General features: G+C 33.2%; 1 protein-coding gene across 1 annotated transcript; it reads right to left on the reverse strand.

Moving 5' to 3' along the window:
- On the reverse strand, nucleotides 1-15,622 carry LOC130797763 (galacturonokinase). The gene is made up of 14 exons (XM_057660506.1): nucleotides 15,200-15,622; nucleotides 13,449-13,562; nucleotides 13,014-13,085; nucleotides 10,576-10,619; nucleotides 8,226-8,373; nucleotides 6,027-6,092; nucleotides 5,776-5,855; nucleotides 4,854-4,953; nucleotides 4,092-4,267; nucleotides 3,162-3,202; nucleotides 3,049-3,077; nucleotides 2,211-2,280; nucleotides 2,017-2,106; nucleotides 1-740 (listed from the first exon to the last, which is right to left on the reverse strand). The coding sequence occupies exons 1-14, from the start codon at nucleotides 15,230-15,232 to the stop codon at nucleotides 487-489; spliced, it is 1,317 nt and encodes a 438-aa protein (XP_057516489.1). The 5' UTR covers nucleotides 15,233-15,622; the 3' UTR covers nucleotides 1-486.
- Between the last annotated feature and the right edge of the window lie 865 nt (nucleotides 15,623-16,487).

A 16,487-nucleotide genomic window follows, 5' to 3' on the forward strand; every position in this document is an offset into this window, starting at 1 on the left:
TTGTTGATAGCAAATAAAAAAAATTGTTTTATTAGCTTTTTAACGGTAAGATATGTCTCTTTTACGAAACCGTACATTTATACTACTCCGTCCTTTGAGTATGCCCATTTCACCAACTTTCATAAGAACCTTTTTTTTCCGTAAATGGGGCAAATTTTAAGGGTCAGAGTAAAACTAATGAATGAACAAGTAAATCACTCAAAAAAACAGAAAATCACTTGATGAGGGTGTTTGGCAATTGGCTGATAGCTGATTATAGTGACTGATTTTATTAACTGGTTTGACCAACTGATTTTGAACCCGCTACTATAAGCAGCTTGTTTAAAAACAACTTATTTGTATCAATAAGTTATTTCAACCAGTTACTTCAGCAAACACTAGCATTAGCTGGTTTAGCCTGTTTGACCACCCAACCGTCTATTTATATCAAAATAAGCTAAAATTGCTCAATAAGCTAATTTACCAAACACCTCATTATGTAAAACATTAATGGCTAGAAATTACACGAGCACCATCCCCAGATTCACACACAAAAATAAGAGCTTCTTCACCAATTTTACTAACCAATTCAGGTTGAAGTTTAGTGTATTCCCTTTTCACAAATGAAGCAGCTTCAATTTCATGTTCTGAATCTACTAATGCAATGCAGCATCCTCGAAACCCGGCACCGCTAAACCTCGCTCCTAACACACCGGGAGCTCGTAGGAGGACCTCATAAAGGTCTATTAGAGGCTTACACCCTGAAGTTCAAAGTACGGCACATGAAATCAGTTATTATTCGACTTTAAATGTTTAATGTAAATTAAAGGCAATCACATTTAAGTCTGAATATAGAGAAGAGATCGACAAGTTTGTGCTTAAATTTATTTGTGTTTAATCTAAACATATAAATTTCAGAATTTCGCAATTCACTACCCGTTATTCATCCAAACTTCTCGACTCTTTGTCCAAACTCACTAGCTTATTTTTCTTGGAAGTATCCATAAGCAAGTGTAAGATTTTACAAGTTATTTATAGGAAACCAATTTAATTATTTTGGTATTATATGAACATTTATAGGTCAACTTGAAATAGCCTCTTTGTTAACTTTAATAAAGATAATCTTACACACATCTGACTCCCAAACTCTGCAGTCTCTACTTAGGTAGAAGCCAATTAATGACATTAGGGTACTGAAATATTATTGGTATAGTATATTCTATTACCAAATAAGTATTAAGAAAGTATAAGAAACAAATAGTTACTAATTTGGCTTCTAGTTTGAACCTAAGATTAGTGGACTTAGGTTTGCAAGTGTGCCTTGGATTACAGTTTTTATGGTCATACATATATCTAACAGCTTGAGTATATGCAACAAATTCTCCTCCATTTCTTTAAAGCATTTTATTTCAACTTGAACAAAGCCTTTTCCTTGTCCGGTTGTCCCTAAAGTCTAGAACTTATTCATAACTTGATCAAGGCCCCTTTATCTAAAACTTGTTTGTTTCCAATACAATGGGTGGAAAATGTAGTGTTTGCTACCCCTTGATGCTTTAATTTTGCTTGAGAAAAGATTTTCAACTTTAATCCACTTTCCCTTGATGCCGACCTCATTTATTAAAACATTTTCTCCTTTGTTAACAATAGACCATCACCGAGTCAATCTTCGTTGACTTTTTCCCATGAGCCTTAAAATTAGAGTTGTTCATTCAGGTTATCGGATAGATTTTACGTCGGGTGTTTTGGGTTGGTTCACAATAGGGTCTTATGTCCATGTTTGTTTCTATATAATTGTAAATCCATTCTTAGTCGGGTCAAACGGATTCGTTACAAGGGACTCTGCCATTAAGTAATGGTAGCAACATCCTCGCATTTAATATTTTATTCTTTATATGTCTAAGGGACTTTGCCATTAAGTAACGGTAGCAACTCACAAATATCCAACGCAAGAATGTCCAAAGAAAATTTTTGGGTATGCATTACAAATTAGACATTGTCATCCATAACTCAGCAAGACAGGAAAAAAAAGATTCATACCACATTCATAGTTCTGAATTGAACTTCGACCAGACGAAGTAACCAATTTTCCGAAATCATCCATCCTACCCGAAGCCCAAGCTTCCACTCCTGGATCAAGTCGCAGTAAAACAAGGCTAAAATCTAAATATCGTTTATTGCATAGGAAAAACTACACAGGAATATGATAACAGAGAAAGTAATTGAAATGGTACCTTCCATCACACGCAAGTTCTCCGTAAAATAATGCTCTGCTCTTCGTGCAAGAATAGGATCTAGCTTGTCCTATAAATCAATACAAAAAATCATTGCAACAATAAAAATTGCACAAAAGAATGTCCCCACTACCAATGGTCAAAATCCCAAATATTCACAAATACATGCATACATTACATTGGCACCCACCTAGGGTGGTGTTTGGAGGGGTCGGATGTACGCAACCTTGCCCTTGTTAGTGCTAATACTAACAAAGAGGTTGTTTCTGATGAACCCTTGATAACAAACATCATGTGCAACTTCACATAAAAAAGAAGTGCACATGATTAAATGAGTCATTTTAATATAGTCCACTATAATCCAAAATCAAGGAACCATAATACACTCAAAGAGACTCTTCCAGACATAATCAAACATGGACATCTATAATTTGCACAGTGGCCAACATATTAATTATGGCTTTCCCAAAATAAAATGAAAGAAACCATTAAATGTAGATTCAATAAATTAAAAGCTCTGGTTTTCAAGCGAAGATTGAATCAAATTAACCATCACATTGCTGAAGTTTCCACATACATACCACTGTTCTAGATTGAAGGAAAATTGAAACTCAACAAATAAGAGTTATTTTTAGCTTGATTGTTTTTGATTTATTTTTCTAATTCGAGTTGGATTGGCATTTGGTTACGCGGCCATTTATAGAAAGTCAATCTACGCTAATAAGATAATACTTGCTTCAATTCATTTCTTACTTTGCCCTTTAATCCTGCTGCGTTGCACAAATGACAGATTAGCAGGACTTAATAAGCAGTATCAAGAGTAAAATTAAAAGACTACCTTGTGAGCTTCATAAACTTGTAGTTCAACTGTTCGAACAAGAACTAAGAATTAGAATACATCCAACACTTAAGGTTTTATTATTCTTTAAAACAGCATGAACAGATCCTAACCATTGGATAGAACAGCCTCCGCTTCATCCCTCCCAACAGCACTGCAATGCCAAAAGACGACAAACTGAAAAGGGTCAATATTATAGAGACACGTATAACGGACAAAAGTCAGCATTGAATGGAGTGCTTCCAAAATGTCATAAGCTACAGGGAAATGGTAAGATGTCAATAGATCCTAATTATATTTCATATTAATCATGGCAAACATACAACATGATTTTCACCTCCAAATGTGACTAGTGGTATAAAGAACTTTATCTATGTGACTATAGAGTGCATACTTTGATAACTTTGAGAACTTCCACCTCCAAATGTCAAAACATAACACATAAAATATAATCCGGATTCAGGACACTTATCTAGGTCACAGCTACAGCCTGATTTTCACGAACTAGTTCTCAACTAAGACATACAAGACTACAAATATTTACTTTTAGTTCGCAGATATCCAATGAAATACCTCAGATGAATATCCACTTTCTTCCATAATATACCTTAAATCAGTGCATGAAGTGACAATAAGTTATATAATCTAAGTTATTATTGTTTTGAGCTTTTAGCTAAATGCACGGCTATACATTAAAAGCTTCACGATAATACTCCCTCCATTCCAAAAACACTTTTCAATTTTGCTAGTTTCAAAATAAACGAAACAATTCCTTTTTTAGCACATGGCTATCCCTTCATTTTAGAAAAATAAATTTTCCTTCTCGTTCCATCATTCCTCTGACCTCTCATTATTAACAAGCATGTTTATTTAAGTTGGAATCGAGGGAGTAAACTACTTTCTTCTCCGAAAACCTAGCTTTGGCGCATTTCTCAATCAACCGCTAAGTGGCATTTTCTTTGCAAAATAATGATTTGGTGGTAAGGTGCCAAAGACTGATGAGCTACAATGGTATATGATATCTTAAAGGATTGAGTCCTCACTCTAGGAGAACTCTTGCTGCTTCCCGACATTCAGAAACTCGGCAATTATACCCAGTGGCACTCGTCAAAGCATGCTTCAGGCCAGAACATGCCAATAATATCTTGTATGATTTCTGTGCTCCATTTGAACCACCCCCTTTTAAGTTTGAAGGGCTTATCAATTTGTATTCTTTGGTCTGTAAAAAAAAAGTCAAGCCAGCATTTCAGAAAATTAAGTAATAAACTAGTTTGCACTGTTGCACAAATACATAACTCAGCAATATTCATAGAAAATAAAATAGTTTTAGTGCGTAAACTAGTTTGTACAAACGTATGTCATCTTTTTCTAAAGACGACTTCCCATGCAAATTTGTTTTGGTTAAGGTAGCAAACCCCGTAAAGCGTACTGTTGGAATTCAGGCATTGGTATTGTTTTTGTTGAGGACATGTAATACACTTGGGTGTGTGCCCATTCTTGATACTTATAACAAAGTCCAAGATATGTAGAATTCAAGTTCAAACTTCACATAAACTAAAAGGAAAAAAAATTGATCCAAGGAAGTAGAAGAATATGACAACTACATGAAAAATATTTGGAAAAAATCATGCAATACTTAATGGAAAAATATTGTCACATGAAAAACTCTTATCTATAAAGTAATGATTAACAATTGAGGAGCATAAACGGGCTGAAACTACATAGCGCAAGTATGAAGTGCTCCATTCAATATACAACATATATTTCTGAAGAACAAACTGTTTGGAGAATAGAAAATTTGGTACCTTGCAGTCCATGAAGGTCAGACAACCCTGCCGTGAAAGTAGTATTGCCGATTGATCAAGTATGCCATTACTCAAGCCTAAGTATTCATTTTCAATCAGCCTACATTCAGGAAAGGTGCATAATGATGCAGGATAAATAAAGGAACCATGATTAATCATTTTGACGGAATTGGTGTAAAGAGAAGAAAAGTGCATAATGATGCAGGATATATATAACAACCATATTTAATCATCTATAGAAGTCAACGGCAAAATAGTTTTTGCTCTATTGATGTAATATAACCAACATGGTAAATCTACAAAAACTGACCAGCTCAAGCCATATGGCCATAATCGTGGAGACCCAAAACTGAATCTGAAATGAAATTTACCTGAACTAAACCAAGAAACTGGAAAGAATACAAAAAGACCCAAATTTTAATTTTTAAAATTTTTTTTTAATTTCATTGGTTTACTTTAACTTCCTTTTGCACCTGTTACTTTGAATTTTTTGACTACAGAAATTATTGATTTCATCACTTTTTTTTTTGTTAACATTACATTTTATTCGGCACACAGACACCCCAACTCAATCTGAATTTTGAATAAATGATTTCATGCAAACACTTTACTAGAAAGCCTGAAAATCCAAATTCTGATTGAACCTGGCATTGCTACACAACCGAACCTGACCTAGAAGGAACCCAAATTATAAGCACGGAAAGCTCAGGTACTTGAGATCATGAAAATCCAAATTACGCTAATGAAAATGCAATGTTTTTCTAATTTTTCCGTTACAAATTATGGTTACAAAATCTAATATTATTTTTTTATTCTGACTTGTTATACATAACAAATAAAAAGTAATCAAGACTGGTACTTGAGATCATGAAAGTTCAATTATCATAAACAGTAAGAGAAAATAGTTACCATGTGAGCTTACCGGTCATACTCAATGTTTTCTGCTGGAGATACTGATATATTATTGGCATTTTCAAGAGCCAATAGGTAAGCAACTCCAACCTGAAATCAGCCATTCAGCCTTTTACAATTGATCAATGCAGTGGACAACTATTAAGCTAGTTTGCTATCGGAGATGATGATTAGATCTCTAGTATATGGCAATATTACTATGAATCAATAAATTTCTTATTGACTTCAGAGAAGAAATTAGTTAAAATACTTGCAACTTACAGCAGCAGAAGAGCTAAGGCCAGAGTTATCAAGGCCTGAAGAACCGCTGATCAATCCAATAATACCCTGAAACATACAAGAATAGCAGTAAGAATAAGTTTCCCAATAGTATAGATGATTGGTATAGATGAAAATAAGTTGAAAACTTGAAACATAGGTATATATGTGCATACCCAAATGCAATTAAAATACATTGAATAGTTTATTAGATAACATTTCACATAAATAAAGAAGGACGAAAAAGAGAAATTACACATTATTGATTCAACTCAAAATTCAAGGAGGCTTAATGCAGAGGTATTATAGTCATAGTCTACTAATCAAAGAGTTAACCAGACAGTCGAACTCAATTAACAAGCATTACCGTATTGGTAACTGTCAATTTTAACTATAAAATTGCAAGTGTGCATGTTTCATTCAAATATCCTTGATCGTACATTTAATGGTTTCATTAAACGCAAATCACGACAGGCAGCCCTCAAGCCCCCAACTCAACAATGTAATTTTGAGAAACAGATGAAATTCAGAAATTCCAAACATTAAGATAACTGCATAGAAGATAGTGTAGGAACATTTAAAACCAGATGCAACATTAAAGTCAACAAGATGGTTAGAAGCCGCTTTTGTAGTTGAACCAGTAGAATAGAGATTGATCAAAATCCAAGGTGATTATGCATATCTGGAAATCTGGAGGAACCAATGAATTTAAGAGGAAGAAAGTCACTAAGTCAAAGAAAAGTTTATATGAACAAGCAACAACATTCCGTTACTCCCAATTTCATAAGAGGTTATCACCTAAGCGGGGTTTGTGGGTCAGATGTACACAACCATACCCTTGTGATAACAAAAAGGTTGTTTTCGATAAGACCCTAGATAACACACATGATCTACAAGTCTACAGCTAACATAAATATGAAGTGCACATGATTTAATGAATTATTATATTATATTTCATTATAATCCAAAACCAAAGAACTATAAATCTTTGGCTCCATCAAGAATGGACAAGCTCACAGACATTTTCAAAAAAATGAATGAGGAGACTAAGAAAATAAAAAGTTTTAGAGCCTAAACACAAGGTCAGTGCAAAGGGACAAAATTGGTAAAAAAAAATGCACTTATAATGATAAAAAATAAAATAAAACAGTGCTTTAGATTCGTGTATTATGCAATAAACTATAGAAGTCATTGCGTTTTTCAACGTATCATATTACCATATTTTTACTTGGAAGAAAAAATAAACTCTATTCCTGATTTGCCTTTTTTAACAAAAGTTACAAAAGACATTGATTTAAAAAGATATTAAGAGGGACTCTTCTCGTGCTGAAGTGTATAGAGACATAATTAAAGTGATCACATTCTGAATCAGGCGCCTCAGTGCCTTCAGTATCCCTCAGGCAAACTTGTCTACCCATAGCTTGGCCCTCAATGACTCAACAATTTACAGAAGATTCTGAACCTTCCTAATGCTTTGCAACAAAACTATCAACTTTTAACCTGATACATCAGTTAATGGGGAACCCTGCCACAAAGAGGCATCCTTGACATATTATCCAATACCAAATTATTTGTCACATCTTTCTTCAAAAAATATCATTTACCCCATTTAGACATGGCATAGGCGCAGTCTAATTGATTGCATTATATATAAGTATTAACAACTAACAATGAAGAAAGCTCACCAACGTTTGACAATCTCCAAACTTAATCAACCAGAAGCAAATTGAAGGCATCATACATGCATACTAACAACTAGAAAATGAGAACAGTGACCCCGTTCTTAGATTTATGTTCTTCTAGTAAGATCAATAACGACTCATGATGAATTACGGTATGGATAAAGTTGTATACAGAATAGAAAAGAACAAAAGAGAGGGGAACTAGCATAAATTACATGAATGCTCCATATTACTTCAAAAGAAATAAGGAAAATAAGTAGAGGCAGACAATCTAAAAGCAACACATGAAGATTCAAAGTTTCAAACTAAAGACTCAGCACATTCAAACTAATATTTGTGCAACAAAGAGATATGTAACAAGATCAGCATTGAAAAAAGAAGAAACAAAAAAACAAAACTTTCTAATGATCTTTAGTAAATAGAAAAAAATGACCTATTTTACCCTTATATGGTTTCACAGCTTCACTACCAAGTACATAATTAAATTCAGCATTAAGAATATTAAACAAGCATCTCTAACCTGATTGAGAATGTGCCCTCCACATTTTAATGCATAAACAGCTCCTCTTGCATATCTTCCCCAACTACACTCTTCTTTAGATTTAGTTGAACCATTGGCATTAACATAAGACTTTCCTGCCTTTTTAAGATGGTGATCTTCATCAACTCTGCATAGTAAAACAGTTTAAAAAAAAAATCAATCAACTTTGACAGAAGACCCTTGATCCTCTATAAAAATGAAATCATAAAGCATTAACATATGGAAAAAAAAATGAAGAACAAAGAAGACGGACTTTTTTTACTTTTCTAACCATTTTGGATGATGGCATGATGCAGCTTTGCTACTCAATGAAATGCACCTTTGCCACTTAGCGAGGATAACGCAATTTTTCTACCAAGAGTAGATGATGGACTAAGATGCTTTCTAATATGTGTAAATCTCCAAATTTCAAAGAGTAGATAATGGACTTAGATAAAACTCAATATGTGCAAATCCATCATCGTAAAGACTCGCCATTTCCTCACACCATCTTTCGGCTCCATTCTGAAAACCTATTAAAACCTATTGCCCTCTTCTCATTGCTACAGGAACTTCCAATTGCAATGAAATTGCAGAAACAAAGATATATTTGCCAGACAACATTATTGAACAGCCTTAAGAAACATCAGCAGATTTGACTGCACCAAGATAACCGTAAGAACTAATAACCAAAAAGGCAGTGAGCTCCTTTAAATGCTTAACTTGGGTCAAAACTCTAATTTTCAAATATGAAAGTCCATGATTATAAAATGCAGCTAGCTGCAGCATTGTGTATATTTAGACCCCAAAATGGTACTCCAATTGTGGTCCAATAGCAATTCGCAATAATCCTGAATTCAAAATTCAACTTTCATGCAATTAGAACTTAACAGCTTTCCAAAATACTATATATCGGTAAATTGCCTTTTTTTAACATGAATGATATGTACATGAATAGAAAACTTCAGTTGCATCAAGAAGGATAACTTAATGCATTTGACACATTGAAAAAATAACCAACTGGTATATCTTATAAATAGATACTGACAGTACAGATAGAATGCTTGTCACCATATTCAATAGTGGCAGATGATTCTAAACTCATACAACAAATTACAAGTCCAATTTGATAAGATCAATTCCTATAATTAAAAGAATGAGAACGTTTGCTTTTCTTTAGAGAATACCACACTAAATAAAGGCAACTATTAGTTTTGTAATTTCTAAAAAGCCTAGAAATACTCTATGGTTCTTGCCTTCTTGACCGTAAGAAGAACATGAATTGTGACAAAAATATTATGGGTGTGTGACCAAATCTCCGGAGGAATTGTGTTGAAAACAATAGCCAAGTCGCAAAAAGAGGAGCACCGACATAAGACATAAGAATACTGATCTTATTATATGATATACAATGACTTTCAAAATTAAATACGTAGGATTGAATCAAGAAGCGAGATGGTATTGGAGACTTTAGTATACATAAATAACATGGCAGTTGACAGGTTAATTACTAATGAAGAATATATGTGAATGGCCCACTGATTTTTTGTATATCTATTGAATTATTCTCTCAACATCTCAAACCATCCATTTAGACCCGCTTATAAAACTTTTCAAATCAATTTATAGATCAATTAAGGAAAATTGCCAAGCAACCCTTTTGACAATCTCTCTCTATTCAAAAAATACATCGTATTAAATACTCAAATACTCCAGCGAAAGGTGATTGGTATTATTTAGAAACTCAGATTTTCTTTTCTATGCTTAGAATCACTATTGATAATAGAGAAATTCTAACAATGATTTCTTATCTCGCAGTATTGTTAATCACTTTACTTCTACATATAAGTATTCAAACTGAAATAATTAACTGCAATAATACATTAAAACTAGAGCTAAGGAGTTGGAATCACACGTCTACCATATAGAGATAAGCTTGCATTTGTCACTTCACATATTCTGAGCACTGTAACAATAACATAACTTGTAGCTTTATAAAATAGTGTTTAAGAACTAGTTTCTTTGGAGATATTATACTCCAACATCCTACATGCCACATTAGGCCCCTACTCAAAACTATCCTCTTAAGCACGAGCACATAAAAGAGGTGGACTTCATAACGCATCACAAAAAACATGCTTCCCTTTATGGATTCCAATATGGTAAGTTCCAAGTTCCAAAGGAGGAAGATCCACATTCATTTCCTAGAACCCCATCCCCCCCTCCCCCCTTTCCTTTCCCACTTTTTTATTCCTAGTCTCAAAGATGAAATAATACATACTATGAGAATAGAAATTATGAGGATGATAGAAAGACAATGTAAAGATAACTTTATCTATTTTGTGGTTACCTGAAGTTCACTTCTCCTCCAAAGTGTACAGAACGTAATACAACCTGAATGAAGCAAATCTTTGTCAATGAAACATAGGACAAAATTGTTTATGATAGGAATATCTAGGTCTATTTCTTAGTGCTTTGAACTCCCTCCCCCCTCTCCACAGCCAAAAAACCCCCTGTTAAACTAGTTAACAACAAAACTATCAAAAAATGTCTACTACAAAATCTATTAGCCTTGGGAATACTAAAAGAAAACATCCACTTGAGTTAAGATATAATTCCTCACTTGAAAACAAAATGAATCAGAATAACATACTTTGCAAATCAATGCATGCAAACAACATAAGAAAATTTAAGCATCTTGGTACATGAGAAAAATATAGATAACCTTGGTGACTATAATTGAGAACGCATCAAGATTTCCAAATTCAGAGTTTTAGACTTTGAAAAAACCAGATACATCATTTTGAAAGATGGCTAAAATTTCGTTGGTTTTGCACTACATCCGCTCAGTTCGAGGGTATGGGTATAAATTTAGTGGGTAGTGGATACGCGTATGAAAAGTCTAACCCATCATGGATAGTCACTAGCTCGTGGGTACGAGGTTTTAACCACCCCATACCCGCAAGTACACAATACACTCAATATACTACTTAATTTATAATACTTCTATAGATCAATTGTAAAAATTATTAGAGAACCTATTAAAATATGATTATTACTAAATAGTCCAATTAAAAGTATGTTAAATTTTTAAAGCAACATAAAATCTTTTTTAAATATAAATTTTAAATGCTTAACTAGTAACGAATAATGGTAAACTATTGCAAAATAACATTTTGATTTTATCTAACTAATATTTCTTGGTTTGGATAAAAATGAAAATACATGTGTAATAAACGGTAAAGGTATGGCCTACGTGGAGCATATAATGCGGTATACGGCGGAAGGGTATAAGGTGCGTACAACCGTGAGACATAGTGAATGAGGAGGATTTAAAATATATACTCACATGGGTAGGTGTGGATTTGAAGCTTTTACCCTTCATAGGTTGTGGATAGGTGATGAGTATGGATATGGGAGAGTAAGGTACCCGCACCCACTCGCCTTTTTTCTATTTTCTATTATTATTCATGAAATCCTCAGTAGTCACTAACTTCTAAATATTTATGGGTTCCAAACATGTTTCGATATTTTTAAGGACTACTAAACACTTTTTATCATCAAATTGTTGATAGGTACTTCTATTAATTTCTTGAACACTAATAAGTGACAACCCATATGATGATTTAGCTCATGATTAAATTTTAGATCTTGTTGCTCATATAAGTTTTAAATAGATTCTACATCAATTGGATTCATTCAAACTCGACTTTGATGGTTCCTTTCACAAAAATGGGTATTCTTGCCTAGCTCAATCATATGAAATCACAAGGGTTCTCTTCGTCTCATGCGTGCAAAAGAAATGGTACGAGGATTTTTTATACTTTGTATTTGATGGCTTTTGGAGAGGGAATTAAAGGAGCTTCTTTTTTGGGAATCAAACATCTACTTGTTTCAGTTGTCAATCACTATGTCATGTGTCATCAACACCATCAAAATGTAGAGGAAGATTCATTGATTGATGCACAATATTGTGATGGATGTTTTGGAAGAAAATGATATCAACCGACCACTGCTTCTGCCAAGCAAAGTTTGGCCGCTCAACCATCGTTTTCTTCCGTCTATTGCAAAAAAAAATGTGGTCGTGGATGTGTTTGTAGAAACGCTTGTGGGGTCGCGCTAAACAACAATAACGGATTAATAATGCAAATCATGATCGATACAGTGTAAATTTTTTGAAAAAAAAATAACATAAGGCGAGTTTTGAACTTATTATTGTAACTTATTAGTTATTTGTTTTATTTAACAATAAAAATTATGAGTTACTATAATTTAAGTGATCTTAATAAAAAAGTTTATAGGTATTAACAAAATTATAATAGGGAAACAAATAACATTGTAACAAAGAAATATCATCGTGAAATAACGAATGATAATAGTCAACGCAGTGTATTGACCGTGAACATTCATGCACCGTTATCCAGCAACTCTCGAACATCTTACATAATTGGCGTTACGTAACGTAATGAGGGAGTTTTTATTCTACGCTCTCATCACTTGAGAAGTTTGGTTGGTCCTATTTAATGGAAACCCTCGTTTACATACGTTATACAATAGTAAAAAATAATTTGGACCTGCAAGCTAACCCCTTGCGTTCCTCAATTAATTTTCTCATATGGATCCTCTATGGTCTCCGATAGGTTACACGTGATTCCTCAGCACTAACTCCCCCCAGCGAATTTCCCCACCTACTCCCAAAACTAAGTCAAAATTATCGAAGCCTACATTCATGAGACAGCAAAACATTTCACAATCTCCATGTTTATGACAAGGAAACTCACGTCATACCTCGGGATTTCCAGAAGGAACAAATGCAAGAAGAATTCCCTTGTTTATAGTCATAGCTGAAACAGCTCCACCCTGATTGAAATAGATGAGCAAACAACACCATTGAGTTCATCACATGAAAATATTAGCAACCACTAATTAACCATATCAAAACAATAACATAAAGATGACTAGATCAATAAGTTCTTGTTGAACATACATCAATGAGTTCTCACTCAACATAGTACATCAAAATATTATTTCGTATACTCTAATTAAGCAATAAATATTACAATGTGGAGCTCACACATAATAGGTTCCCTAGCTCAACAAGAAGTTAATATCTAAAGATTAGTTAAACCAAGCGTAGGAACACAAGATAAATACATGAAAAAGAAGCATGATAAAGACTTATATGCTATTAATCATTATCATTGACAATTACCAATATTTTACCTGATGATCAATGTGTGCTCCCAAAGGACACACTCTATAAGGGGAGAGAACCAATCTAACATCCTTGGTAGCTACTCCAGCCATCTCAGCCACGACCTTTGTTGAGTAATCCATCTGTGGGAAGGTATTTGATGATTAATATCAATTAAATTAAAATCTATAAATATAAGGGGAAGGTTAACATAGCATTAAGTGTGCCAACTAGGATAACTTATTAACCAATCACAAAAAAGGTACACTAATGTGTAATTACTTTAAGATTATTCTTAGAGGTGTAAGTAAGAATAAAGAAAGCAAAGATAAACCAAATTCTCCCTTAGAAAACTACCTTAACTAAACCCCTAAACCATCAAAAGGCATCACCAAGAACTACCTTCTAATGATTTATGCTTCACTAAGAGTAAGCAATAGTTTCATAAGAAATCAAGTTTAGATAGAATTAAAGTCTATTGTATTCAAAATGACAATGGTCCACATATATAGAGCTTACAAGACACTACAACTTCCTATGCTTGTCTAAGAGGAAGGCTACTCCTCTTTTATAACCTTCTACTCACTACATTATTTTAGGACCACAAAACACACCTAAACATTGATTATACGTGCGCATAGGGTCCGTTACTTTTTAACCACAAACCACTCAAACAAGAAATCCTCATTACTCAAATGTTATTAAGTGGCTAACACTTAGCCTTCCATTTAGGCAAGGTTTGGAGCTCCGATGTACACAATATTAATACTCCCTCTATCCCACGAAATTTTTCCCCTTTTCTTTTTAGTATATCCCACCAAATTTACCCCAATTCTATTTTTGCCAATGAGCCACAAACTTTCTTTAATTTTTATCCATACATTTATTTACATTTCATCCTATCCACACATTTCTACCCTTTTTCCATGAAGTATACTTTTTAACCACTTCTCTCCATGTCCTTCCATTCACACAAAATGTGTAGTTTGGGTTAATTAGCAGAGGGAGTATGACAAATCCATTTATTATCAATTATAGTACTCAATTTATCATTATACCACACTGCAAAATTGTACTATACTTATGAACCATTTACATACTAAATTCAAACTATGGCCCATGTTTCAAAGCTAATGCAATCAAACCATTACAATCGAAATTGCTATTCAAAATATAGTTTTTGGAGAAAGATAATACTCCCTCCTATTCACCCAATGTATCCTATTTGACTTTTCACTATTTGTTAAGGTGGTTAAACGAGATCACATGTGAAAAAAAAAAGTATGTGTTTTTTAAATTTTAATAGGGTAAAGTGAGGTTAGTACTTATAAAGGTGTGAAAAAGCTAAGTCATTCAAAATAGAAATGAGACATTTAAGGTGACTTGACTAAATAATGAAATGAGACACTTATGAATAGGAGGGAGTATATGATAAATGCCATTTTGGAAAATGCAAACTCACAAAAATACGGAAAAAATAGAAAAATCTCAATCCCAATTCCAATACCCACAAAAAATAAAAAGAAAAACAAACTGTACATTGAAAAAACATCAATGCTCCATTGCTAATAAGAAACACAGAACACTGAAGCAACAAAATAGAAGACCCAATATTTCCCCTCAACCAATTCAGATCCGATGAAACTGAGCACATCCATAATGATAATCAAGGATTTATAAGATTATTTGCATGTCAAATTAACAAACCTAAACAAGTAATTTCCCGAAATTATAAATGGAAGCAAGATTTTGGATAAAGGAACAACAAGGGGATCCTAACCTCTGCTTCTGATGGCCATGAAAATCCACCCATATTCAGAAATTCCAGGAAATTATTCCAACCTGAAAGGATTATTCAACAGCAACGAATTTGAAGATAATTTGTGTATTTTCACGCACAAATTGGAAAATAAGAGGATGTGTGCCAAAATGGAAATAGGAGTGTAGAATGAGTTACAGAGGAATCCAGTGAGGTGAACGCAGTGAATTAGTTCAGGTGTCAAATCATTTCATCATCTTCTGGTTAAAATGTAAATAGGGCTGAACAAAATTTTTTCTAAACTCTAGATCAAATCACAATTTTAGTATTTGATTTTGTCTACGGTTTAAATGGTCTGGTCTGTATTTTTTTCAAATTAAATTACGGTTTACAGTTCTCAGTTTTTTTATTTTTTAAACCAGACTGGACCGTAAACCGTAGTATGGTCGAAAATCATAATTTTGTATTTAAAAAATTAAGTTGCTACCTAGATATTTTAAGATGTCGTTATTTTTATATAGCAATATATACTTGAATGATGTTGATGTTATCAATTAATTACAAATTATTATATTTATTAATTGTAGGTGTGAAATATTTGCATAAATACAATTATACATGTATTAATTTGGAAGAAAATATAAAAATAAAAAACCGTAGACCAGGCCGGACCGTTGTAAAATGGTTTGGTCCGGTCCAGTCTGGTGATTTAAACGGTCCGATCCGATCTGGAAAATTTTCAGACCCAAATTTCTAATTTGGTCTGATTTTAGTGTCAAACCAGATCAAACCGAACCATATTCACCTATAAATGTAAATGATGCAAATCCATTTCTTCCTTAATAAGAAAAACTTTCTATATTCATCCTAAAATTTTATTGTAGAAATAAGGTTATTTTTTCATGTCACCCACATTAGCTTTATTATTATTTTTTCTCTCGAAAAATATATAGTTTTAAGAAAAGGAAACAAATGTAATTAGAGATGATCATAAATCGGGTCTGAGTGAGATCCTACTAAACTCGGATTCATACCTATTAATTTTTAACTCATTTTGTATAAGATTGTTTTAATTCCCTTATTTTCCTTATTAATCACTTTATGATTCTGAGTTTATTTTAAGATTATAAGTGTGAGCTTTAAGTGATCACATGGGTTATAATTTGTTATTTTAAAATTGTAGATTGTAAAAATGATCACTTTAAAGTTGTAAGTAATCATTTTAAGACTGAAAGTAAATATTGGATCAGCCCAATAGAATTGATCCTGCCGTTAGACCGTCCTATTTTAAATTTTGTGATTAATTTTC

This window comes from Amaranthus tricolor, chromosome 13, assembly GCF_026212465.1.
Source record: "Amaranthus tricolor cultivar Red isolate AtriRed21 chromosome 13, ASM2621246v1, whole genome shotgun sequence".
Taxonomy (NCBI): domain Eukaryota; kingdom Viridiplantae; phylum Streptophyta; class Magnoliopsida; order Caryophyllales; family Amaranthaceae; genus Amaranthus; species Amaranthus tricolor.

Bases quoted from the DNA above. Each gene is read 5' to 3' on its own strand.
- LOC130797763 (XM_057660506.1), bottom strand. From the start codon at position 15,232: ATGGGTGGATTTTCATGGCCATCAGAAGCAGAG. The intron at 10,620-13,013 runs GTATGACGTGAG...TGCTTCATTCAG, and splicing joins TTCCTTCTGGAAATCCCGAG to GTTGTATTACGTTCTGTACA. The intron at 8,374-10,575 runs GTAACCACAAAA...TTTACTATGCAG, and splicing joins GGAGGAGAAGTGAACTTCAG to AGTTGATGAAGATCACCATC.